Raw genomic sequence first — 27,619 nt, forward strand, 5'->3', positions numbered from 1 at the left:
GCGAGCCTGACCACCCGATCCCGTAAGTCGCCTCTTACGACAAGCATAGTCGACTTTTACGGCCAGCATGGGTTGCTGAAGACCTATTGTACCCCGGATCTTCACGGCTCGCCACACATGTACATATATGCATAGGGGAACATATTTAGGCCAAATTTAGGCCAACATAGAAGTATGTACTGACAACTAAGGGAACAAATAACATGATTAGACACTGAAAGTGTCTGAGTGTTGTTTAATGCCAAAGTATGTAATATCCCAGCAATATCTCGGCTGTTGTACAACTGTGTATGGTCCAGACAAACCGGTGGTTGATATCATGAACATCCACCAATCCATCGCAGTACGATGATACACAATCAGGTTCACGTTTAACCAACCGATCTCAATTTCAGTTTTCTTACCCTTTCGCGAACACCGGTGTCATCGCTGATTTTGAATTTTCCATTCATATAATTTCCACAGCTATTTGCTCTTTATGTCAAGTGGAATCTGTTTCGGCAGAAAATCTAGACTGGTTATTCTCTTGCATTGACAATTTTTATTTACACCACGTATCCGTTGCTTGGAGTCTAATCTTTCCCGGATTCCACAAATCGTAGCATCTCATGTCTCCCATCTTCCTGTCAGCACTAAACACGTCTTGTTACCCATTATCACTTCACAATTTCAGTTATACCCCACGGCGTGTAAGATATGGACAAACATTTCTCACTATGGTGCATGTCCTCTCCAAGAACTTTCAACGGCTTTCAATAGTGACATGTCAATTGGATAACATGTCATATTGGTTTCTACAGCATCTTGTTTATAACACTGTCTATGGTGTTATCTCTCGATATGCTGAGTTCATAGTCTCCCCATCTGTCTGATAATGACTGACAGATCCCTGACTGGTTCGTTATCCTTGCTCCGTTAACGCGAATACACCACCTGGGCACACAAGCTATGAGACTGAACCCAGTTGAGCCATCTGGAAGCTGATACTGACCACTGGCCTTGTGTTCTCTGTTTCACTGATGGCTTCAGGGATTGCCCCATAGGGTGCTGCGATTGCCCCCACGTGGAGCATCTTCCCTGTGATAACAGATAATGGGAATCGAATAGAGGGTTTTGTTTACTTAACAGATGGCGTCCATCGAATACATAGATCTCTTTACAAGATGGAATTGGTAAATCCGAGCATTTTACTTCAAACAACGCGATCAGCTTCTGAGCTTGTGACTGTTTATCTGATGCAGAGTTCAAACCACTAAAGGAAATGATGATAAATATTAAATTAATTAATTAATGGGACAAAACACGCTTTTGCGTAAACCTGAAACCGAAAAGTGAGACAAACTTCGGGAAATTTGGCAGTCCCAGAACGTTTGGCTTAAGTCCATCGAACTCCACTTCTTTTGTTTTCTGGGGGTACGGGTGGCCCAGTCGTCTGAGGCGCCGCGATTCGCTGTGCAGAATTGCATCTCTTGGGCACGCCAGAAACCTATGATTGTGGGTTTGAATCCCGGTTCACCCCGATTATGTTTCTAGGTTTGTCAGCACCATACCCGTGCTCGTGGGTTTCACTGAAGTGGTAAAAGTCTGAGACCTGCATCACTTCAGGCTTTCCTCCCACATTAAGCTGACATGCGGCGATATAACTGGAATACTGTTAAAAGCGGCGTTAAACCCAACTCACTCACTCACACTCACTCTTTTGTTTTCTAAGTGAATTTATTATGTGTACTTATCCAGCAAATGTTTGCTTTGTTTACACAGACGCATTGTCTCAATGTCTTTCGTGGTACTCATCACAATGTCTAGATCTAGATTGGGCACTACAAGGTGGAACATAGGCCTTCTTTGAATCACTGGTGGGTCAGTTGACTAAGGAGTTGCGTCCCTTATTTTTGTCAGGAACATGCTCGTGGGTTCGAATCCCGGTTCGCCCTGACTATGTTTTGAGGCTTGTCAGCACCATCGCATGTAGGTTTCCCCGACGTCATAACGTCTAAGGTCTGCATTGCGTGGAGCTTCCCCTCACATCAAACATACACGCCGTGATCTAACTCAAATAATGATCAAAGCGGCGTTAAACCTAACTCACTCACTCACTCGTTGTACAGAAGCAAGTATGGTTTTACGCCGCTTTTAGCAATATTCCACCAATATTTCACGGCGGTGGACACCAGAAATGGGCTTCACACATTGCACCCATGTCGGGAATCGAACCCGGGTCTTCGGCGTGACGTGAGAACGCTTTAACCGCTAGGCTACCCAACCGCCCCTAATCAGAATGGGAATGTATCAACTATACCCATACACGTTGTTAGTACTTCATGAGATCAACCCTAAAAGTTGAACCGTGTTTCTTTTGAAAATCCCATTTAAGTTGTTTCCGATCCTCCCTTTGAAAAAAAAATGTTTGCGGATTCTAGGGTAGAATAGATCAGGTACCCGAATCTTTTCGAATGATAGGGATAGGTGGCTAATGGTGTTTGACTGGTTCCTAGTGTGTATGATATATCGAACCAGTGAGTTGCTTCTGCCTTCAACCATGGCTCCATTGTTTACAGGTCTGTGTCATATTTATAATATTGTTGCCCACGCCGTAAAATAACATTCACTGACTCACTCACCAGCTTGAATTTCGAAAGACCAAAGACCAATGTATTCTCCTTGAATAGGTAAAGTTCCAACCGATTGTTTCATATTAATCAGTTTATCGGTCATGCCACACTGAAAGAAGTAAGGACCAACCGATTCTTTCATAAAGCGGCGGTCGGGTAGCCTAGTGGTTAAACCGTTCGCTCGTCACGCCGAATACCCGGGTTCGATTCCCGACATGGGTACACTGTGTGAAGCCCATTTCTGGTGTCCCCAGCTGTGATATTGCTGGAATATTGCTAAAAGCGGCGTTAAACCATACTCACTCACACACTCACTCACGATTCTTTCATATTACAACGGTTAATTGCATGACAGTTTAACTATCGTATTATGAAAAAATCGGGTGATCCTTAACTTCTTGTGAGAAGTATATGAAACATTACAACGAACATGACATTTCACAATAGACACCGTCAACATCACGTACGTTGACATAATGTGAAATGTTGTCGATATCCACTCCAGAAGAATATGAAAGTTTCAATGCTTCAATGGCTTGTGATCACGTGATCTGTCTAGTCCCACGGCAATACATTGTGAAAGACTGATGAGTGTACAACACACCTTCCCGCCCACGCGCCATACATCGGAAATACTTAATGACAAATGCTTACCTGTGTTAAATATAAATATCTGGGTTATATATGCCATTACTGCCATTACAGCCTAAAATCTACCGCTGTTGTCTGGTGCACAATAGTGCCCTTGAGATAGGAGTGTTCTATGTCAAATGCACCTATGACCCTACTCTTGACGATAATGCTGCAGCATTTTTAGCGTGTCATGTTATATCTCATTTTAATACGTATAACAAATCATTTTGCTGGAATAGCACACCGCGATTCAAGAGGGATGTATATGTATATGTATATGTATATGTTGATTGTATTGAGGTATGGTTATTCTTTGTACAAAGTGCCACAAAAACCATCAATAAATCACTGTCATATTTTCAGTCCCTTAGACTAACACAGTCTATGAAAACATTTCTTTCAAATAATTGTATTTGTTTTATGATTGGTGTCCACTTTGCTTTGAGGATTAACAGTGCGGTTCCATATCAAGCGATATGACTTTCGCTCGGAAAGCAGAGCAGAGACATGAGCTTGTGTTTCCAGGAGACCATAGTCATATTTAGGCTCTGTAATATAGACAAATTCATTTACAGAGCCGAATAGTGGAAACAATTTTGTATTGTCAGCGTCCGCGCGTTATCTGATCTGCGTGCTGTTACTGTTGTATATGAATTAGATACATTTTCACGGGTGATGATTTCAAAAGATTATACGCAATAAAGTAAAGTATCACTTATGTAACCCCTATCTATAACATCTATAATTTTACGTAGGCTCTGTATCATTTTACAAGCAATGAAAAGGTAAAAGGTATCGTCGTTTTACATATGGGCAGCCGATGAACATTTCTATGTGGGCAGCCTATGAACATTTCTATGTGCAGCTCATGAACATTTCTATATGGAAAGCCCATGAACCTTCATATTTAAGCCGCTCTTGAACACTTATATTTGGCAGCTCCTAAACATTTATCTTTTGGGAGCTCAAGAAAGTTCTGAGTGGACAGCCGATGAAAGTTTCGATATGGATAGCTCACGAACAATTTTATTTAGGCAGCACATTAACATTTCTGTCTCTATGTCAGCTTATAAATATTTCTTTCACTGGGTCAGCTCGTAAACATTTCTGTCTCTATGTAAGCTCATAAACATTAATTTTCTGTGTCTATGTCAGCTCATGAACATTTCTTTCTCTATGTCAGCTCATGAACATTTCTTTCTCTATGTCAGTTCATAACATATTGTTCTCTATGTCAGCTCATGAACATTTCTTTCTCTATGTCAGCTCATGAACATTTCATTCTCTATGTCAGCTCCAAAAAAATTCTTTCCCTATGTCAGCTTATAAACACTTCTTTCTCTGTGTCAGCTCATGAACATTTATTTCTCTATGTCAGCTCATAAACATTTCTTTCTGTATGTCAGCTCATAAACATTTCTTTCTCTGTGTCAGCTCATAAACATTTCTTTCTCTGTGTCAGCTCATGAACAGTTCTCTCTCTATGTCAGCTCATGAACATTTCTCTCTCTATGTCAGCTCATGAACATTTCTTTCTCTATGTCAGCTCATGAACATTTCTTTCAACCGATAAGAACTGATAGGGAGCTGCTGAGATGACATGTTCCTCGCCAAGGCCACCATCAGCTCTGTAAATAAATTTAGGTTAAGTTCATTTTCTTCACAGGACAGGTGACGATACAAACTTAAAATGGCATGTATGGTTCAGTATAGACACATGTGTATAACGTATGGAGTTGCATGTATATATCTGCTAAGTACAGAAGTACATGTAATCTGATTGCACGGTAGCTATGCTTGGAAAGGAAAGCACTCACGTGTATTTACATAATATTACAAGACGACTAGAGGGGTGTATAGTTATCTCGTGTCTTTACACAACATGCTGTCTGATAAGAAGATTAACAGTCACCTCGGCCGTCCGAGTGGTGCTGCGGCGGAGGGTGTCAGAGTGGGGAACGGCGTTAATTAGCGAGTACATCACCTGTTTGTTGACGGGGGGAACGCGGGGGTGATGGGCATTCCCGTGTAATCGGATCTACCACCGACTGTCAAGGAGACTGGGAGTGCGGAGCGTCATGACCTTCTTTGGAGCCAAGGAAGACGGACGGGACTACTGCAAAATAGACTGACATTTAGTCTCTGAAATCTTATATAACACAATATCGTTCTTGAGCTTGCTTTCGTATGCATTTCTAGATATATTTTTTTTCATAAAATAAATATATTCCACGGTCACTGTGCAGGACTGACTGCAAGTGTACATCATCCGTTGTCCAGTCCTTTTGTATTGAAATTGATTAGAATGTGGCCCCATTGACATGCCTGTATAACTTTGAGGTAATACTATACCTTGCCAAAAAGGGGGTTGGTTGGTTGGTTGGTTGCTTTGTTGTTTAACGCCGCGCTCAGCAATATTCCAGCTATATGACGGCGGTCTGTAAATAATCTAGTCTGAACCAGACAATCCAGTGATTGATATCATGAGCACCGATCCACGCAATTGAAATCGATGACATGCATCAACCAAGTCAGCGAGCCTGACCACTCGATCCCGTTCGTCGCCTCTTACGACAAGCATAGTCGCCTTTTACGGCATGCATTGGTTGCTGAAGACCTATTCTATCCCGGATCTTCACGCCAAAAAGCGGAAATTGACAATCCATCATAAACAGCACGAAAGCTGTTTGTCACATGTATTAAGTCACGGATAGAGCCTGATAGATTTGACAGTAACCTTTAAGAGTTCAAAAAACTTATGTAAACAATAATATCCATTTCAATCATCTTGATATTCGTGCATGTACACAATTGTGATATTCAAAATGCTATCTTGATTGAAAACAGATCGAATGTTACCTTAGGCGGTTATATGCTGTAAAGTGATACGACAATTATGCACCTTCCAGAAATAGTTAATTACGTGTAATCTTTATTGACCCATTCACTCTGAAATGAACATCGTCAGCCTATACGCCCAGCATTGTAAATGTCATTCACTCCTGCTATAGACAACGCATGGCCCGGTGACGGCGTAATGACTGACAAAATGTCAATAGTTTACTATTTCCGCTCATTTAACGGTTGAAAGAGACGCAACTGCAGTACGTTCGTGATGTATAAGCTCTTATTCCGTTTTTGGATTGTTGCTCAACGCTTCAGTTAGCTATATATCAGAGTCGTACAACTCGATCTTTTTTAGGCCTCTCTTACATCAAACATGGGATCTGTTCTTACATTAATCCCCACAAGTTTGATGATTTGAGCATCGTATTACCATATGACTTACTTTATGTCAATAATATCTGTCAAATATACGTTACATCATCATGCTTCTCTTACATAAACTTCATATTGTAATATTGTACATTTAAATCAAATACTCTTCTGACAACCGGGATCGTTCACCCATGTTTTATGGAAATAAATGGACACATATCTTAATAGGTATACATAACTTTACTTTGTTTAATACACATCCACAATGTCATGCTACGCTCAACAATATTCCAGCAAAATGACCCGACAAACCAGTGGTTGACATCATGAACAACGAACTGCGCCATCGGGCTCAATAACAGGCCGTCCGCCAAGTAACCAAGGCTAGTTACCCAAACCTCTGTAGTATGGTCTTACAAACATGCGGTACTCGGGATATATTCTTCCTCGAAATCTTCATATTGCAGGAACATTGCTCTTTGCAGTATAAGGCCATTCCAACTCATAACAACACCGCACTATATAACGTAAATATATTACAGTTAAGGAGGCGGTGGGGTAGCCTTGTGGTTGAAGCGTTCGCTCGTCACGCCGAAACTCGGGTTCGATTCCCTACATGAGTTCAGTGCGTGAATCCCATTTCTGGTGACCCCCTTCGTGATATTACTGGATTATTGCTACAAGCGGCTTAAACCAAACTCACTCACTCACAAATGGTCCAGTAATACTCATTCCAGGATGTGTAGCAACACCCAATACCTAACCTTGCTCCAAGGATAAACTTAAAGAAATATCCATGGATGTCTAATTATTCTATCCTCCTTTATAGGCAAGTCTAGTATGTGAACAATACAGACTCTAGTCTCTTACAGGGACAACTTGGTCTTATTAATTACATAATCTAGATATTAAGATTTAAACTAAACATTATTACTTTAGAGACTTGTGCAAGTCTACCCAACACCCGACTTTGCGATTATACTTAACACGTGGACACTGGTTTAAAGGCATGATTGATTCAACTGGAGATCTTTCTTTCAGAGTTCACTACTCGTTACTATCTCCCAATGGACCAGCTGAACGGCCGTGATCTCTGGAACCCCTCCGGTCTGGACTCAAGAGTCTATGGAGGCCCGGATCTGATCCAAGGTGCTATCAAGAAGGCGATCCGACTGAATGGACGCACACAGTATATCCGAGTTACTGGCCCTGGTCACAAACGCGAGTGCTTTGGCAACTTGAAGGAATGCTTTACAGGTTAGTACTGGACGAGTTGTCTCCCTTAGACGTCAACTTGCTCCGACCTCACTGTCGCTGTTTTGTTTATTCAGTTCAAATACAGTTGAAAGACTTTTGGATTATCATACGATATAGTCTCAAAAGTAGTGTTTACGCGTGGTGTCGTATTAATCATAATCAGAATAATTTACCCTTTGTTATTGTCTTAATGGCGATACTAATGAGATAGGGGCGGTCGGGTAGCCTGGTGGTTAAACCGTTCGCTCGTCACGCCGAAGACCCGGGTTCGAATCCCGACATGGTTACAATGTGTGATGCCCATTTCTGATGTCCCCCGCCGCGATATTGCTGGAATATTGCTAAAAGCGGCGTAAAACCAAACTCACTCACACTACTAATGAGATGTTATATATATATATATTGGGGGTACGGGTGGCCCAGTCGTCTAAGGCGCCGCGACTCGCTATGTCCCTTGGGCATCCAAGAAACCTATGATTGTGGGTTCGAATCCCGGTTCGCCCCGATTATGTTTCTAGGTTTGTCAGCACCATACCCGTGCTCGTGGGTTTTACCGAAGTGGTAAACGTCTGAGACCTGCATCACTTCGGGCTTTAAGCTTTCAGGCTTTCCCACATTAAGCTGACACGCCGCGACGTACTGTTAAAAGCGGCGTTAACCCCAACTCACTTACTCACTCACTCACTCACTTATATGTTAAACATCAGGGGAGCTCAAGTTTCATATTCTCAGTTCTGTATGCTGAAATTGTGCTGAAAGATATGCTAAAATTCCCTTGTGTGTAGCCTAGTGGTGAAAGCGTTCACCCGTCACGGTACAGTGGTGGTTCGATCCCACGGGTACACTATAATATTGCTGGAACATGGTCTCATTAATATCTATCGCCGAACACGTGTAATTATAATGCAACCTCGTTACAGCGGAAAAAAACAGCAGTCGTCAAGTCTGCTATCCTTACCACCCACGTATAAAAGTACAAGGAAAATGTGTGGACATTATTATGAAAGTTATCAGGTGTGTTCCGAAAGGTTATGAGGTTATCAGAAAGCATTTTTAACAGCTGACCTAGGCTGATTTTCTTTGGTTCTTCAGTTCAAACGTTTGGTAGAAGAATCATCTTTGATCACGGACATGCTGAAAGAAATTTCTTTTGAAGTTCGAAAAATCACTTGTTCACTCATTAAAGCCAATCTTGTGTAGTTTATCATGTCAGATGTCTAATACTTACAAAGCTTGTTGTCCCTTTCAGTGAGTTGGGTTTAACGCCGCTTTTAACAGTAGTCCAGTTATATCACCACGTGTCAGCTTAATGTTGGGGAAAAGCCCGAAATGATGCAGGTCTCAGACGTTTACCACTTCGGTGAAACCCACGAGCACGGGTATGGTGCTGACAAACCTAGAAACATAATCGGGGCAACCGGGATTCGAACTGATCATAGGTTTCTGGCGCACCCAAGGGACGCAACTCTGCCCAGCGAATTGCGGCTCCTTAGACGACTGGGGCACCCGTGCCCCGTTGTCCCTTAAACATAATCTGATATTTGCGTTATACTAATCTTGCAAAGACTTCTGTGTCTTTGTAATTGGACAGTGGGCCAATTAGGACCCTCATCCTTCATCGCCCCTTACCCTACCTGCCCAATAACCTGCAGCTGATTTTAAAATGAAATCTGTGTTTAGGATACTATCTTGGAATGTGGCTTAAGTTCGAGGGCGTTGGCAACAGGCGTGGCGTGTACCTCTCCAACGGCGGCCACAGAACGGACGGCCACGGCATCGCCATGTACTACTCCAAGGGTAAGCTGGAGTACGTCTTCAAGAAGCCCGACGGCAACGAGTGGACAGTAATGTACGACAACCTGCTAGAAGGACGGTGGTACCACGTGGCTGCGTCTTGGTCGGACTCTATTGGTCTTGTACTGCACATCAACGGAGAGCAGGTCGCACATGATACGAAGCCCACGCGAAGATCTCCGGCCAGGTCGAATTCCCGTTATAACGACTTCGTCATCGGTCGGGCTAACGACAGGACGGGGACGGATCGTTTGGGCGTCATGACAGTGGATGAAGTGTTCTTTATGTCGATGTACAGGACCTTGAAAGAGATTCGAGAAACCGGTAAGTCCAAAAGGAAATGTAGGCATGAAGGAAAAGTAGGTATTTCTGATCCGCGCTTTAGTACACATCAATCACTCGAACCTTGTTATTCGCAACACGGTTGTACCGAATAAGTCGCCTCGAGGTCTCAGCATTGCATCCATGATAGTGATGATCATATCTAAAGATCAGATAGCCCAGTGATTCCCTACACTTAAGTCCATTTCCTGGTGTTCCCATCCCGTCTTATTTCTATTTGATTGATTGTGATTGATTGGTTGGTTGGTTGGTTGGTTGGTTGGTTGGTTGGTTGGTTGGTTGATTGGTTGGTTGGTTGATTTTCTGAACGGGTACGTAGGAACCTCAAAGTATATCTATTTCTGCCACCTTTATAATCGTAGCCTATGTATTGTTTTAATGTTTGGCTAAATTTGTCAGCCATCGCCAAGGACTGAAGAAATGATATAAATCCTGCTGGGGTCCATGCAGGTACCATAGTGCTGTAAGTCCCCATGGTCCCCAGTGTGGTGATCTGCCTTCAGTTGTTAGCGATCTATAGCCCCATTGTATATTGTGTTTATTTATTTATTTATTTATTTATTTATTTATTTATTTATTTTTTGTTTGTTTGTTTGTTTGTTTGTTTGTTTGTTTGTTTGTTTGTTTGTTTGTTTGTCTGTCTGGTCTCTAACCTTAAACAATGACAATAATAAACAATTTACTTATTCAGGTCCATTCTACAAATACAATCTCAACTTCGACAGACTACAGGGTGATCGAATTTCCACCCCTACGACCGAGGCGATGGTGAGCGCAGGGGTGCGGCTGGTCCCTGGGAGGGTGGGGAGTGCTGTCAACCTGAGAGGTGGGTCTGATTATGTGGACCTGGGGGATGTACACGGACTGTGCATGGGGGACCTCTCTAACTGCCGCTATGGGTTCTACGCGTCAATGTGGGTTTCGTTCACTCGACTTGACAGCAACACACGTTATCTGATGTCGTCGCCCAAAGGCGTCAACGTCTTCTACACCGACAACCGCCTCCACGCCACCGCCTCCATGTTCGACAGATTCTGGGAGACGTACTACCAGGTAAGGGAGATAACTCTGTTATAACTTGCCTTCAGCAAATCATGCTTATCGTAAGAGGCGACTAATGGGATCGGGTAGTCAGGATCGATGACTTGATGCATATTTTCGTATCTCAAATGCGGAGATCGATATCAATCACTGGATTGTCTGGTCCAGACAAATCATTATCATGTTGCAATTTCAGGGCATCACTGCAGGCGTGTGGTATTTCCTGGAAGTCTCCTGGTCCAGAGAGATGGGTATCACCCTTTATCTGAACGGAGTGCGGGTCGCTAGCCAAGTCACTGATAAACATAAGAGCATGCAGACCACCAACGACAAGAAGTTTTACCTGGGCCGTGCCAACAACCCCGAGAGTTGGCAGCGGGCAGCTAATGTTGCTATTGACAACTTCGAGGCATTCTATGCTGACAGAGACAAGCTACTCGATGTTGGCTTCATTGAAAGAGGTGGGTGAAGGCACATTTTAAAGAAAATTTTAAAAATGAAATTGTATATCCTTTTTTCGCCGGACGAAATGTTAGCACATAGGATAAATACCAGGAAATAACCATTGACCTAACCAATGAGATGAATACCAAACTGAATATGAAGTGTGTAAAATCAGTTTTTGCAAATTGAACTATCATTATAGTTATAACCTAGACACAAACGATGACGTTATTATTCAAACTTGTTCGAGACTTACACTCAACTAAATCTGAATTGTGTAATTTGTCACGTGGAACACATATTTTTATTTATTATTATTTGAAACCTCGAGGAATGATGAATCAATAGAAATCTATTTATTCTGAATATGATATGATATGATATGATATGATATGATATGATATGATATGATATGATATGATATGATATGATATGATATGATATGATATGATATATGTGTATCATTTCCTCTTTCAATTTAGTTGCTTTTGCAAATCTAACACACCCAGCAAGCTTAATATAAATGTTTTTGACAGCAGTGATTACTTGTATTGCAGTGCGCCCAGTTGTTTACAAGTTCCCATTCGAAAATATTGACGGAAATCGTATCCGCCATCCGTCTATGGTCGTACGAACCTATGGGAATCCGGATCTTGTTCCTGGCAAGCTCGGCAACGCTATTAAACTGGATGGTCGGGCCCAGTATGTCGACTTCGGCGACCACGCCAACACGTGCTTCGGCAACTTGGACAACTGTATCCATGGCGCCACCATCGCCTTGTGGATGAAGCCAGAGAAGTTCCAGAGGGACGCCTACTACTTCTCCACCGGCGGGAACGGCATTACCATGTGGTACAAGAACAAACGTCTCTACGTCTCCGCAATGACCTCCACGAACACCTGGGAGTTGTCGACAGATGCTGTGGATCCCAAGATGTGGAACCATCTCGAGGTGTCCTGGTCTGAACAGAATGGACTCCGCCTGTTCTCGGACAACCAATTGGTGGCTTCCTCTGACCAGCGCAAGCCAAGGTCATCCTCCAGTGGAAGTGACAGTGGCCGTGTGTACCTCGGGAGGGGTAACATAGACATGAGCTCGGCCAAATACGGCGAGGGTCAATTTGATGAAATCGAATACTGGTACTCCGATAGGGACTACCTGTCTGCCTTTGGCTACATCCACCGAGGTGAGTGAGGCATAACACACTCAAAGTCTATTCATGCGCGAACAAAGACAAATCTAACACTTATATATGATCTAACACTTATATATGATGACCCTATTTCACAAAGTGAACGTAACGCTACTGTAAGTTTATACTTTAACATGCTTTCGCAATCGTAGGACTATGGTACGGACCATACCATACTATGTCTTTGAGCTGTGGAAGAAAGATATTTTGTCTCTTGCAAAAGAATCCCAGCCCACTCCCTTATATGAAATGGCGGGTCCCTAAGATCACTTTGTGGAAACGTACCCAGGGTCTAGGATCCATCTTAAAGTTATGATAGCAATGCTCAATGCTTAGTCAGTGAATGAGCATGGTTTTACGCCACCCTCAGCAATATTCCAGCAATATCACGGCGTCGAACACCAAAAATGGGCTTCACACATTGTACCCATGGGGAATCGAACCCACGTGATGAGCGATAGCTTTACGTCCATGTTATCCCACCGCCCTCAGTTCTTAGACGCAATATCGGGAACAATGTTCACGTTATTATTGAATATCACATATTTGCATAATTATATTACCTTTAATCCCTTAACATGTGTCCTGAATATGGTAATTTTGGTAATTTTTATGTCTTGTAGGTAAACCAAAGAACTACATTATTGATATGGAAGAAATCCAAGGTAATCGTCTTGTCCACGCCTCTCTGCCAATCCGTGTAGTCGGTAACGCCCGCCTCATCCCCGGTAAAGTCGGCAACGCCCTGAAACTCCGTGTTGGCAGCCAGTTCCTGGATGTAGGAGATCACTCTGACGAGTGTATGGGGAACCTTAAGAAGTGTCTACAGGGAATCACCGTGTCAGCCTGGATCCGGTTCAATAGGTGAGGAGGACTGTCCCTTCTTCACGAGCGAGGGAACTGCGTAAAACAGTAATTTAGTAAACCGCGCTGGAAATCAAAGGTTAGGGTTGTAAGGTCTGATGGGATCTATGTGGGTCGAGTGAGTTTAAACGCCACTTTGAACAGTTCTGTTACATCACGGTGTGTCAGCTTGATGCGGGATGAAAGCCCGAAGTGATGCAGTGTCAGACTTTAGATCTGCCGACAAAGCATGAAACATTACCATGGCTAACCGAGATTCGAACGCAAGACCATTGGTTTCCGGATCGCCCTGTGTACAGAGAATTGCGGTCACTGGGCCACCAGTCTCCACGGAACATGTAGCGCTGGGGGAATTGGCTCCAAAGATTTGTGTGTGTGTGTGTGTGTGTGTGTGTGTGTGTGTGTGTGTGTGTGTGTGTGTGTGTGTGTGTGTGTGTGTGTGTGTGTGTGTGACCTCTGTCACAATTATTTTGAAGTCACCTTAGTCATTGGGTTACATGAGAAACATCTTGTTGCTCAAATCTGAACAAAATTGCAGCGTTACAGCGATTTTGGTTCTTGTTGTCACTTGTTATTATAATCCGCTGTACAACACACAATACTGCAAAACGTTGACACCCTGGTTTCTTAAAAAAAACGCCCTGTCGTAATCAGACACGACATTAGCATCCCAAAACCATCCGACCAGTTTTAAGGATGAGACGGCGATGATAACAAAACTGTTATTTTGTGACTTCATGATACATAAACATCGTTTAATAGATGTGTTGATTAAACTGATGAAGTAATCACTGTCTGTATCGGAAACGTCTACAAGTTCATCACACATTAAAGTTTCAATCAAACTGTCAACCTCTTCTTCCTATAGATTCGAGAACAACATGGTTTTCCTGTCTACTGGTCGTCACGGCCTCGTTCTGGTTTCCCGCAATGGCTACCTGTACGCCAGCGCCAAAGGTGGTACGGAAGTATCAATCCCTTACCCCCAAAAGGGCCGATGGTACTACACCGAGATCTCCTGGTCACCCGACCACGGCCTGGAGTTCTACCTCGACAATAAACTAGTCGCCAGTGACCCGGATGCAAAGCTTGAAGACATCAACATTCGTTACCCCGGAAGTTTCTTCGTTGGCCGTGGTAACCATGGTGATACACCAAGCGGAGGAACTACTACTGGCGGGAACTTTGATATTGACGAGCTTGAAGTATTATATGGCCGCCGAGATGACCTACTAGCAATGGGTTACATCGACAGACGTAAGTCTAATGTTAGACGCTGAAACTAATTTGAAGTATAGTCAGCCTACTAACGCTATGCTTGTAATAACAGTACCGATATAGGACTGCAATGTGACTTTGTGGCCTCTAGATATAGGACTATCACTAACAATAACTCAAATACGAACAATGTTATTTATATTTTCGTAATTGAGACAAGGATAATCAATTTATCATGCACAACCTTTAGAATTCATTGATTTATTTCAGAAAAAGAATCTTATCCGATCATAATAATGATTGCTTTGAGGATAGATATCTAAAATTTAAGTTCTGAAATATAAGATAGTGTGCATTATAATCACGTACACGACATTAATCAAATCAGGAAACACTGTGTTTCAGTCGGAAACACTGTATCCACACTGAACCAAATAAGATTATACCTATCTTAAAGATTTACCTGGGTACACCTGTGTTCAATTCCGGACATTGGTGTTCCATGCTGACAACACGTGGCTTCGCCTGATTTCTACAAATTGCACGGATGCCTCATCATTATACATGGTCAGACACCTTTAGGCTAAAGGGGCATTTCAATGTCAGAATGTCAACCATTGCCACTCTGAACTTTGATTACCTTTCTCGCCAGAAAAGAATATCAGTTATATGTAACATGCTGTTCACAATTTTAAATAGTTTAATTGCTTCAAACAGACAATTCTTGCGTTACCATGATTCGTAATGTAAAATTATTTGCTCTTTTTATATTGTCTGTTGGTTCAGTGTGGTGTTAGGTATCTATGGCATACACTGGCATAGACTCATCTCATGTTCCAGCTTTCATTGCTTCTTCATAACACTGCTTCATAGATATCAATGCTACTCATACTAGTGCCAGACTATAGGTACAGGGGGCCGACTGCAACCTTGCACCCACCTTCTACACTACTGTTCAAAACGAAGCTTCCCTCAGTCGCGAACCTGGCTTGCTGAAGGATACGGACATGATCAGGATCACTGCGGTGACCCGCTTGCGATTTAAGGGTTGTCAGTTTTGGGTGAAATATTTCGCGTCGCATCGCATCGCATCGCGTCGCGTCCATATTGGAATTGACGATCTTCACTAGATATTCGACTTTGCTGTTGAAACATTGTCACTGAGTGCGTGAATGAGTTAGATTTATCGTCGCTTTGGACAGTAATTCTTTATTTCACGGCATGTCATCTAAACGTGGAGACGAACGCCTGAAATAGTGAAGGTCTAAGACGTCCACAACTTTGGGGAAGCTGCGTATCATAAATATGGCGAATCTGGGATTCGAACCCATGATTACAGGTTTCTGGGGGACCTCTGTCTGACTGTCTTGACGACTGGGGCCCTTCATCATTCGGGACATTTGTATAAATCATACCAATCTTTTCAGATTATCTCCATGACCATATGCGCTTACATTTATACGGTCATACTGAGAACTTGTTTCATGCACACTACATGAATATTTTCACTAAAATTGAAAACCGTTTTTCGCGAATTTAATTCAAGTACGGTATTCGGATTTGTGGATTCAATCCGACCCGTGAAGATCCGGTGTAGAATAGGTTTTCAGAAACCCATGCTTGCCATAAAAGGCTACAATTCTTGTCGTAAGAGGCGCCTAATGGGGTCGGGTGCTCAGGCTCGCTGACTCGGTTGATGCATGTCATTGTATCCCAATTGCGTGGATCGATGCTCATGATGTCAATCACTGGATTGTCTGGTCAACGCTCGATTATTTACAGACCGGCGTCATATAGCTAGAATATTGCTGAGTGTGGCGTTAAACAACAAACAAACAAACAAACAAACAATCCATCCCAAATGATGTGTGCGCAGTGTTAGCTCTACCAGTCTCTTGTTCAGCTGATCGATGACACCTATAAGAATCTGTTGACCTCATAACCTCATAACTCTCTCATCAGGGGCGGTAGGGTAGCCTAGTGGTTAAAGCGTTCGCTCATCACGCCGAAGACCGGGTTCGATTCCCAATATGGATACAATGTGTGAAGCCCATTTCTGGTGTCCCCCGCCGTGATATTGCTGGAATAATGCTAAAAGCGGCGTAAAACCACACTTACTCTCACACACTCATCAGTTATCATCGCAAGAATGTGGATTCTGCTTCAGGAATATTCACAGACTCATTCACCTTTTACCTCCGACAAGAACATCTAAACCTTGCTGATTCGCATTAGATATATTTACCCGTTCATCAAACATAATCAGTGCCACTACTAGCTGAAAATTGCTGACTCGGCGTTATAAACATACCTTCACTCATTCTTCCACCCTGAACAACAGAGAAATTGTTTCAGCTGTCGATGTACCTATCCAGACAGGTACCTACATTGTTAATGCATCATAACTGCGCATGCTCAGTAGAACTGCAGTGACCCTGCATGGAGTTACGTACTAAATTCTAAAAGCTGCTGATATTCTTGCCGAAGACGTATCTCGACCGTCAGTATCGCTAATGAAGCTGTAAATCTGTCAGATAACAGTAGTTATTCTTGTACATTCAGTTTCAAGTAGCTTTGAGTAGACGTTGTGTTATAAACATACGATGTAACTGTGTAGCGCATTTTCGCGGCTTAATTACAGTACCTACTGTACTCTAAACCTCACTGCATGTATCACAGAGCTAAACATTTGGGCTTAGAAAATAAGGTTGATGTTGTGTTAAACCTAGACTAGCCACAACACAAACGTATCAATACACTAATACCTAATATAATGTTATTCCAATATATATTTCTATTGTTATACAAGATAAATATCACAAACCTATATCACATATCTATATTTAATAACATGAATGATTTCAATAACAATAGACAAGATCTGTATCTCACTGATATTTCCAAAATGTGTATATATACTCTCTGTATAAATGTATAGTTTAAACAATAATTATTCGTGTAGCATCGGGTATTTTATTATGTAGTGCTGTAAGATTATTCTCTAGCGTTCAAGTTTCAAGTTAACACTATGTATTTCCTATTGCCTATATTCTTCTTGCTGATTTTAATGCCCCTAAAAGCTTTGGTTCCACAGCTCCATGGGGAAAGTCTCAGAGTAGTGTATCTGCTTAGGCCTGGGTAATGCTCTGTCTCACTAGAAACGCATGCATTCCTCTCTTAAACCTTTTGACACCCTTTAAAAACGTTTTGGTATGTTTTGATATGTTTAAAATCAAACTGGACTCTAACCCAAAGTTTGAATTGATGGTGACATGAAAATAACGCATTCCTTTTTATTTGTTTTTATTTACTGTATACGAATTGATAAAAGAAAGAGGATACACATCTTAAAACGTCTAGCCTGGAACAGTATAGAATGGAACCTCTTCATTCTGGACACTTTGTTATCCGGACAGTTACTCTTCCAGACATCTGGATAGACATACATGTATATATTCAAAGGGACATTACACTGTTAGCAGACAAGCAATGAAATAAAACCCAGGTGATTTCATCGGGAAAGGTATAGTCCGAATTAACGGGGTTCCACTGTACACGAGTTCTGTCCTCTGAAAAACTTTTTAAATGTGTTCAAATTATTATTATTATTTTAAGCATTGTTTAGACGTTTTCGACGTTTTCTTTTGGCGCCACCTCTTCTTTTATTTATGTTATGTGCTTGCGTTATTATGTTATTTACCCTGAACATATTTATTTCTTAATGAATGCAACCATATTAACAATTTTAGACATGTCCTTTTTTTTGCAAAATAATGTTAAAAGCAAGAGAAAGGTTTTGGCCGTGAAAGCTAAAGGGAAGCAACTCTTGCACGACGAATTTATACTTGTACGTCGCTTCAATCACTAACTGAACTCGCTTTAAGCTTGTGAGGATGGCCTCAGACAAAACGAAAAGTAAGGCTCGAGTAGAAGTTTTTTATCTATATTATTTGTTTGTTATGCTGCCTTGCCTTAGTCATAGCTAGTTAAACAATGTTTTGTTTATTTTCATTGCTGTGCTGTGTTTTGTTGTTTGTGTGTTTGCATGTCTATTTTGACCTGTTTTATGCCTTCTTTGGCCTTGAGTTTTTATATATTATCTATGAATAACTCAGTTAAAAAAATATAAATGTAATCAATTTTTATTCTTGAAGCATATGTTAACTTGCCGAACACAAACAACAATAATTTACAGTTATAAAGACGTCATAACATATACCTTTGACGTGTAAATATATGTATGCATTTTCATTTCAACATATTCCATGTACACTTAATGGAAGTCATTTTAAGTTGCATATTCATATAGAATGGATTCACTATAGGCGATCCAGCCATCGTATCATATCAAATAGTATCACAGCGAAGCCTGGTTTAACTCGAAATGTCGTTCAAGAATGTATAATTGTGATCTTTGAGAATACTGATCAACATAATTGATGTTATATAGTACATCGCTTGTATCGAACTTTGGATAACTCGAAATATTTGTAAAGGTCGGGTAGACTTCGAGTTAACAGAGTTTCAGTATGTATATATCACCTTGAAGATTATATGTATGCACATATTATTGTGTATTTATGATTAACAAGTAGTGCACGACTATAGTGTATCATAATCCTAACATCATCATCATAAGGAAGATTAACTGACAACCTCGAGTTCTGTTTCTATGTATCTGTAGCTGCTGTCTAACTGAACCATTTGGCATAATGGCATCATTTGTCTTTTCCACCAACTATAAAGGGATATTTTGAAGGTTCGGTCACTCTAGTGCATTCGAAACATGCAACGTTAGTGGACGTGGGACGGTGGCGTCAAATTAATACCGGAAATACTCACTTTGGGTTGTCAGTTTCTGTTCAATCATGTCATAATATAAACCTTCCTTTTCAGAGATCATCCTTTGTATGACTTGCATAAAACAAAGCACGTTTATAGCTCAGAAGGGACGTAATTCACGCATTTCGATGCTTATTACCAAAACTAGTTTTTTCGCGAACACCTTGTGTCATCATGTCATCACGAATCAGTTCATACAATTTTTACCACTATTCACGTCCAGTAGAATCGGCTTCGGCAGATAATCCCTACTGATTGTTCTCTGGCTGGGACGGCGGGGTAGCCAAGTGGTCAAAGCGTTCGCTCGCAACACCGAAGACCCGGGTTCGATTCCCGACATATGTACTATGTGTGAAGCCCATTTCTTGTGTCCCCCGCCGTGGTATTGCTGGAACATTGCTAAAGGCGACGTAAAACCCGATTCACTCACTCACTGAGGTTAGATCAGCATCATGGGTTTTCTATCCATAAGTTTAGAGAGAAACATTCAGTCAAGGTGTTGTAGTGTTGTAATGTTCCTGGGGAAAAAGGGGAATTCCATTGTGATATATCTAGGCCACGTGTTACTTTACGTCTATCCGTCTTTGGGTGTCGGTCGATGGCTTCCCGTGAGTGCCTTCTATCGACCCTAATATCTACAACAAATACTGAATTCGGCTGGTGCCATGATAATGGTTTCCAGGATAGGTATCAATACTTCTAGGATCTTCTAGGATCCCGATCGCCACACCATACAACAGAATGTCTAAATACAGTAAACTACGGTTATAACGAACTTGAAGGGACCACTAACTTTAGTTTGTTATAACCGTATTTCGTTATAAGCATACATGTATATATAGCATAACTATGGCAAATAGTCGGGGCCAAAAAATCTGTTCGTTATATCCGCCAGTTCGTTATAAGCGTGTTCGTTATAAACGTACTTTACAGTATGCTCATGAAAAACTGAAAGTCAAATGTTGCGTGATTAAATCGCATTTCATTCAGCTACGTGTTCATCCACCATGTCCGTTCAACTATATCTCCAGACACATATACTGATATCCGCCATTTGAGGAAAATTGTAGAAAGTTAACTTCCTCACAATATCAAATATACAATGCAGCAGTATTCAAGCATGGGTTAACAAATCAAACGCGGTTACGTCCCTTTGTATGTGTCATTAATATGTGATGTTAGCAGGTAGACATTTAACTTGCATTGCATGATCTATGTCTTAGTCTGTCTCTTGTTCCTCCTCAGCGGATTTCTATGGCTATGAGGCTTTCTTCATGGATGAGGCAAATGGACCACTCGTGGTTCATCCCAAATATATTGTAACTCTAGTCAATGGCGCTCGTCTTCAAAGAGGAAAGATCGGTATGGCTGCCTCCCTGATTGGAGGGGGGCAGTACGTGGACCTGGGACCCCACAAGGACAAGTGCATGGGTAACCTTGTCCTCTGCAAACACGGGATGACAATGACCTTCTGGATTAGGCCAAGGAATCTGCGCGAGGGGGACGTGTTCCTGTCAAGCCCAACATACTCCGTGTACTACCACAACAGAGAACTGGTCAGCAAGTTTATGACTCCCGAGAAATCTTGGACCGTATCCACTCCTGGTCTGGCGAGGAACAGATGGCAGAGAGTGACCCTTTCCTGGCATCCCGTTAAGGGTCTGAAGATGTTCCTGGACGACAAGGAGGTGGACAGCGCTGTTGGAGTTGAGGAGGCTCAGGGAGATGCTCCAGTTGGCACCAACATCTTCATTGGCAAGGCTCTGGATGATAAAAACCCAACAAACACTGCAGATATCATGATGGATGAACTCCAGATATGGGATGATGACATTGATCAACTTAGGAATTCGGGGTTGTATGGAGGTGAGATTCAATAAAGCATCCAGCAGGTCTGTTACCCTTGGTTCACAAGGTTCGACTCCACTTTTGTCTGGATTTGAAGCACTGTAGAAGTCACCCAAACAATTCACCCTTCCCTCGCTTCCCCAGAGGTCTTGATGTAATCCCTGCTCCCTCTTATTGGTAATGTATACACACTACACTGTCGTAAATGCTATACCCCGCATGACCTCTTTCCAATTCTTGAACACGCCTTCTCTCTATTGATTCATGGATGCCAATTTGTGCAAGTCCAAGTGTGCCAAGTCTCGTAGCTTAAATATCTTGATCCCTATAGCTTGCAAGTTTGCAATGACCTTTACTCTTTTACTCTTTTCATCCTTTAGAAACTCATGCGTTTCTTTGTTATCACTCTCCGCGAAGTCTCTATGTATTTATGTCGTCACCTGCATGTTAACTGTTTTAAGATATCCATCAATGTGCATGTACCATGGATTGTTTGCATGTTAAATCGAAATATTCAGTCATAAAATTTAACTGAAAAGTCTGCACGACGTTGATGTTCTAAGCATTCATCGTTGATATCTATCTATCTCACTCACGGGAAGGGGGGAGCACCGAACTAAATGTAGCGACACATGTACCTGTGCGTCCAGTATTTTTGTTTCATCATGTGTTTTGGGTTCACCACGTACCAATTAAAATATTGGATGCAATGCATGTATGTCAAATATTCCAAGACAAATTTGTATCTTATTACAATGGTACGTAACATCACTTTTTATGATGAGGAGGCCTTAGGTGGAATATGATTTTGAAATATAATGTGTAATGATGACCTTGCTCTGTTATCAGTTGCTCCTAAGGAAACACGTATTGACCTGTCCCAGTACAGAGGCGGATACATATATCTAGACGGGCGCACCATCCGAGGATACGGTGGAATCCAAACTGTTGATGGTCGTGGTGCTCCTTCTCTGAGGTTTAATGGCAACCAACAGTACCTGGATCTTGGTTCCAACTTCACATGTGCGGGTGACTTGGAGACCTGCAGACAGGGTGCTACAATTCGGTTTGCAGTACGACCTAACCGTCTGAGGAATGGAATGTACTTCATCGATAGTTTTCCCGTGACTGTGTATTACCGGGACGGTCGTTTAAACGCAGAAATGCAGACACCGGACAGAAAATGGGAAGTATCTGCAGCAGGCTTCGACCAAGGGAAGTGGCAGGAGGTTGATCTGTCCTGGCATCCAACATATGGTCTAACGATGTACCTTAACGGACAGAGGGTTGCTTCTCAGAGAGTCCCGACCTTCAGAGCACCTGTGACTAACCGCGAACACAGGACTTTCTTTGGGGGCCCGCTCGTGCCAGGTCAAGACAGGACCTACGTGAACGCTGTCCTGGAGGATCTGGAGGTGTGGAACTCTAGGAGGGAGACTATCCCCGTCTATGTTGCTCCTGTCAGACCAACGCGTGCACCAGTCACCCAGAGGCCAACTTTGCCACCCCGGCGGACTTTGCCACCCCGACGCACCCTGCCACCCCGTAGAACCCCTTCACCACGTAAGTACAAATATTAGCATTTTTAGAAGTTAATTTCGTGTGAAACCCACGGACATGTGTTGTTCCTTTAGTTTGGAGGAAATCCCTACTGACAAACCAAAACTTATATTGAGGGCGAATCTGGGATTCGAACACACGATTATGGGATTCTGTCACGTTGAAGGGATGCAGCTCACGACTATGGGATTCTGTCACGTCGAATGGATGCAGCACTGCATAGAGAAGACGTCCCTATGACACCTGCTACCATCTTGCATTGTACAGTTTGTGAACACTCTATGCATTGTACATATACTTCTGTTGTGAATATATTTTAGCTTTGTATCCATTTACATTCTATTTTATTAGGTTTTCCCAGACTACCGAAAATGGAAATAAGTAAATATATAAATTAATATATACCTAGCTTCTTTTGAAATCTAGAAATTAATCTTATTGTTAAATGATATACTGCTACATTTCTTTATTTCTATTTTCTTTGTGTTTTTGCTTGTAATTATCATGCGATTTAATCATTTTGGTATAGAGTTACATCCGAATTTAAGTGTAGAATGTGTGATGTATTCTCTTATAGTTACAACAGATCTGCTGAGCCACTCACACTTGAAACAAACGTTTACGCTTCCACTACCACAGAACGCATAGTTGTCGACTAATAGTTTCATTTGTAACAAATTCATCATTTGTGTAGAAATTTCAATTGTAAATCGCCGTTTCATTTAGGTTCTCCTTTCAACTTTTGGAAAGAGGAATGTTTTCCGTTTATGTCAGTCTCGTAGATTTTCATATTTGTTGCGTCAGTTATATTATTCCTCCACTGTGAAGGTATGTTGTTTCTTATGTGTACATGGTCAAGAATTGTCCCTTTCAGTGTGACAAATTCCTATTTGGTCACTTAATAGTCAAAATGATGTTAAATGTATCTCTAAGAGATCGTACTTCTTCATATAACCAATCTTTTATGATATATAAACAAAAATTCGGTAAATTGATGGTTCAGCCTTAATGTCAGAATCCCAGTCATGATGTTATGGTCTTTGGTGTTTATGGTCTTTTCACGAACACCTGGTGTCATCACTGATTGTCAAGGAATCTGTTTCCACCGATAATCGAGATTCTTTATTTTCTGGCATTGACGTTTCATATGGGTGTAATATTATCCCAAGGTGTGCAAAACTTCTTCCAAAAGCGATTGTCTACCTGCATATCTTAATGTTTGCTCCAGGCTGACAACAGCTCACAGGATAAGCAATGAGGCTGGAGAATGATTGGTTTGCTAGTGGCACGTCAAACATGGTAATTTAACAGATCCTGTTAGTTTTGTTTTCTTTATACTTCCAAACAAGCTCATGTAATTTTTTTTATATGCCTTATTGTTTCACACTAAGAAGTGCGATATTTTATTTAAATATTTTATTATCGATAGCGGTGTTTAAACTTTTTCTGGTTCCATCTAAAAGCTGCAGTGTCATTGCAAATTGTCCAAGTTTATGTTCAGTGTTGTTTAAATGGGCCTAGTACCTCAACTTCTAAAATAAACAATAAAGGCAATAACTGGTTCTAGATCCACGTTCATTTGTGAAGAAATGCGAGAGATTTGTGTTAAACTTAAACTCGAGACTCACATATTTGGATGCCCGGTTCGAAACTGTATTTTATAGTCGACGAAATCAATTGCTTTGAGACTGTGTCAAATGCTTTTTGTTTCGGCTTATATTGGAGACTAGTTATTCTGTGGCATGACCTTTTGAGTTCACAAACTTTAAAATACTATCAAACCTAATATCGCGTTTTCTCCTTTTGTATTTTACGTCATGTCATCCCCAATACATCGTCCTGAAATTAACACCCATTTTATTCTCATGGATCAAGTGTTGAATGTTCGCTGGGAAAAATAAATATTCATTATGTTATACATGGGGTTGACATTGGTCTCCTTTCCTATCTCTTTCTGCTTTGGGGATTAATCCCGCTGTGGTTTAGTATGTCATGTATAGTGCTTATAGTTCCGATTTTCTAAATGACAAAAATAGGTTCTCACCCGCTTGGTACCAATTGCCACAAACCGATTTACTAATAGTGTGAAGGTTTTCTTTTTTCTAAAATGTCTAATTTTAGAATCTAATATTGTGATTATTACTTTAAATAGGAAGAAGTCACGACTGGTTGTTCTTTTGCTTTGACAATTTCGATTTATCTCTTAGTTAAATTTTCTCTATTTCAATCATATCATTGCTTTCCGATTTTGCCTTCCAATCCTCACAAATGATATATGAATCGTTTTCAGAAACATGAATATTTGTAACCACTCTGTTAAACACATTAGCCTGGTGTCGTCACTGTTACATTAAGGTCCATATACGTTTATAACAATGAGTTATAATACGTGTTAGATATGAACAACAGTAAAATTTTCATCATCAACTATTTTCGCTCTGTTAACATCAGTTTTACAAGTATTGTTGATTAGTATTGTATTTCCAAAAAACAACAAAACATGTAAACAAACAAAATCACATGATAAAAGTGGCTTCTGAAAACTAAGGACAACGTCTTGAAGAAGTGAATATTTCCCATCATATCTCATCGTACTGTAGGACCATACATTGTGTGAACAGCTACATATTCCCGTGGTTGTGATTAATGATTTCCTGTGAACTATGTAATTGTATTACGCTTTGCGTAACAGTTTTACATTTTACTGCGGACGTTTGGGTAGACACAGAAATTTTAGAAAACACTTATCAACAATGAAAATATTAGCTCCATAAAGACACGTACACGATGTGACGTATGCAACATTCATTACTTGAAACATCCCTACTTCTTTGTAAGTAGAACTGGAATAGAACATTGGTCAGCCCAGCCAGGCGCTGTTCACAAACTACCGCATTCGCCCAGTCACAAAAATGGTATTTAACATACATACGCCACAGTGGTTCCTTAATTTAGTATGAGACCACAATCCCTATACCATATCAAGTCAGCTGACATACCTGCCCTTCTGTTTTACTGACAGCGTATTGGAGGCATATGGTTCTGGGGATGAGAGTTCCTAAAGGGAGGTAACCTTTCGAGCAACTATGTCATGAGCACAGGAAGTAGGCCACTGATGCATGTGTAAAGGTATAGGGGCGTGTTCGTTTCTGATCTTCGATCGCGGTACATTCTTTGAATCTGCTAGACTCTAAAAAGGCAGCTCCAGCTAAAGCCTGGTCACTCTTTTCTACAAATCCGGGTATCAGTTCACATGGGCGGTATTAATAGCAGCGTATGTTATCTATAAAAGAAAAAATGGTATGAAATATAGTTTAATGCTGTCAGTCTACATTTACTGTTCCAAAACGAATTGTATTACCCTTTCTAAAGCCACACGATAAATCCCTTCTGATGCTGTATTTGTTTAATAAGGTGTAATTAGTGTACTCCGGTTACGTTTAAACTTCTTGAAAGAATGACTCCGGAAGTCACAATTGAGAGTAAACAAATGCGCCCATTTCGACGGTACTCGAGGAAGAGGTATCCCATGTCGGCAACAGTCATTGCGTTGCCATGGGAACCAAACTAACCATGCCTGAGGCATATAAATACCTACAAGAAAAACTAGGTAAGAGTGGCACGACCGGTGGTTCGGCACGTGGGAGGTTTCATAGACATCACCTAACTGTGTAGCATTACAAAAATATCATGAGTAACGTCTTTATCCGTCCAGTGGATAAACATATGCTATCTGAGGTACATACTTCCTATTGCCTTAATCCTGTGGCGCTGGTATAACGTCATCGTATATTTTACACTTTACACAATTCTTACCGAACGAACATGCTTTGTGATTGTTTTGGGTCAGGCTTAAAACTAGCACATACTTTTAAAAAAAATTACGTAAATTGTGTGAGTATCGGATGCAACCGGTAGGGCAGGACAGGGGTAGGGTAGGTGGTGGACAGGCGTCTAAGGCGTTAAACCCTTAAAAGAGCTGAAAATTGGAATAGAACTGATCCGTTGTCCGCAGTAATAATACCAGGATCTTTGAGCATAGCACTATGAGCAATCACTTGGGACTTAAAGGCATCACTAAATCACGTTTGATCATCATTACTTATCAATCAATAATATTTATCAGAAAATGTATTATTAATATAAAAAAAACCCATTTATTTGGTCAAATAACATCAATCAAGTTTATTCGCCAAACAACCAACGATAATACATGAGTATTAGTATATACATATACAGTATACAGCATTAATATAAATGTGAATAAGCCGTAAGTTAACAATTTCATTCGTCGCACCATCGTCGTACAGCTGGTATACTGCTGTATGCGGCAACAAACAAACAAACACACCATACGTCGCGGCGCCACTCCTTAAAATATCAGTTTTACCAGGCGAAAACGCAGATATAGTCATTGTATCTCAACGGGACATCCACAGTTTATAGCAGTATTCCTATTTATTCCTGTTTATAGCTTTATGGCTGTATTCCATCCCTATATATATATATATGGTTTTATATTTAAACATATGTACTGTGATTGCGTATACCACGGTGAAGCATAGCATTGATCATCCTAGGAATGACGCCTTCCCCCGTATGAGCCAGCGTGTAGCATGAGTAAGAACGTGTATTTCGGTGTAGATGTATACACGATTTATAGTCAGTCTTTGGGAGTGAGGCACATTGTAGGTGCTAGATACACGTCTACTATTAAAATGATACCAATGGTAAGCCACCTTGGTCAATGAG

The 27,619-nt window shown here is 41.3% G+C and overlaps 1 protein-coding gene across 5 annotated transcripts in view; it reads left to right on the forward strand.

Annotated features, from left to right (window-relative positions):
* The window catches only part of LOC139463927 (uncharacterized), a 98,642-nt gene that overhangs the window by 38,745 nt on the left and 32,278 nt on the right, over positions 1-27,619 (forward strand). For 2 of the 5 annotated variants that reach the window (XM_071245363.1, XM_071245366.1), the window contains 10 exons: positions 7,506-7,721; positions 9,402-9,839; positions 10,549-10,910; positions 11,095-11,359; positions 11,900-12,529; positions 13,159-13,399; positions 14,268-14,656; positions 20,705-21,325; positions 22,157-22,870; positions 23,219-23,248. In XM_071245363.1, coding sequence (XP_071101464.1) covers positions 7,506-7,721; positions 9,402-9,839; positions 10,549-10,910; positions 11,095-11,359; positions 11,900-12,529; positions 13,159-13,399; positions 14,268-14,656; positions 20,705-21,325; positions 22,157-22,870; positions 23,219-23,248 — 3,906 coding nt within the window. The remainder of the gene's footprint in view (positions 1-7,505; positions 7,722-9,401; positions 9,840-10,548; positions 10,911-11,094; positions 11,360-11,899; positions 12,530-13,158; positions 13,400-14,267; positions 14,657-20,704; positions 21,326-22,156; positions 22,871-23,218; positions 23,249-27,619) is intronic. The other 3 variants (XM_071245367.1, XM_071245365.1, XM_071245368.1) reach the window with 3 other exon arrangements.

The sequence above is a fragment of the Haliotis cracherodii genome, unplaced genomic scaffold (assembly GCF_022045235.1).
Source record: "Haliotis cracherodii isolate W230 unplaced genomic scaffold, xgHalCrac1.p SCAF_16, whole genome shotgun sequence".
NCBI classification, from domain to species: domain Eukaryota; kingdom Metazoa; phylum Mollusca; class Gastropoda; order Lepetellida; family Haliotidae; genus Haliotis; species Haliotis cracherodii.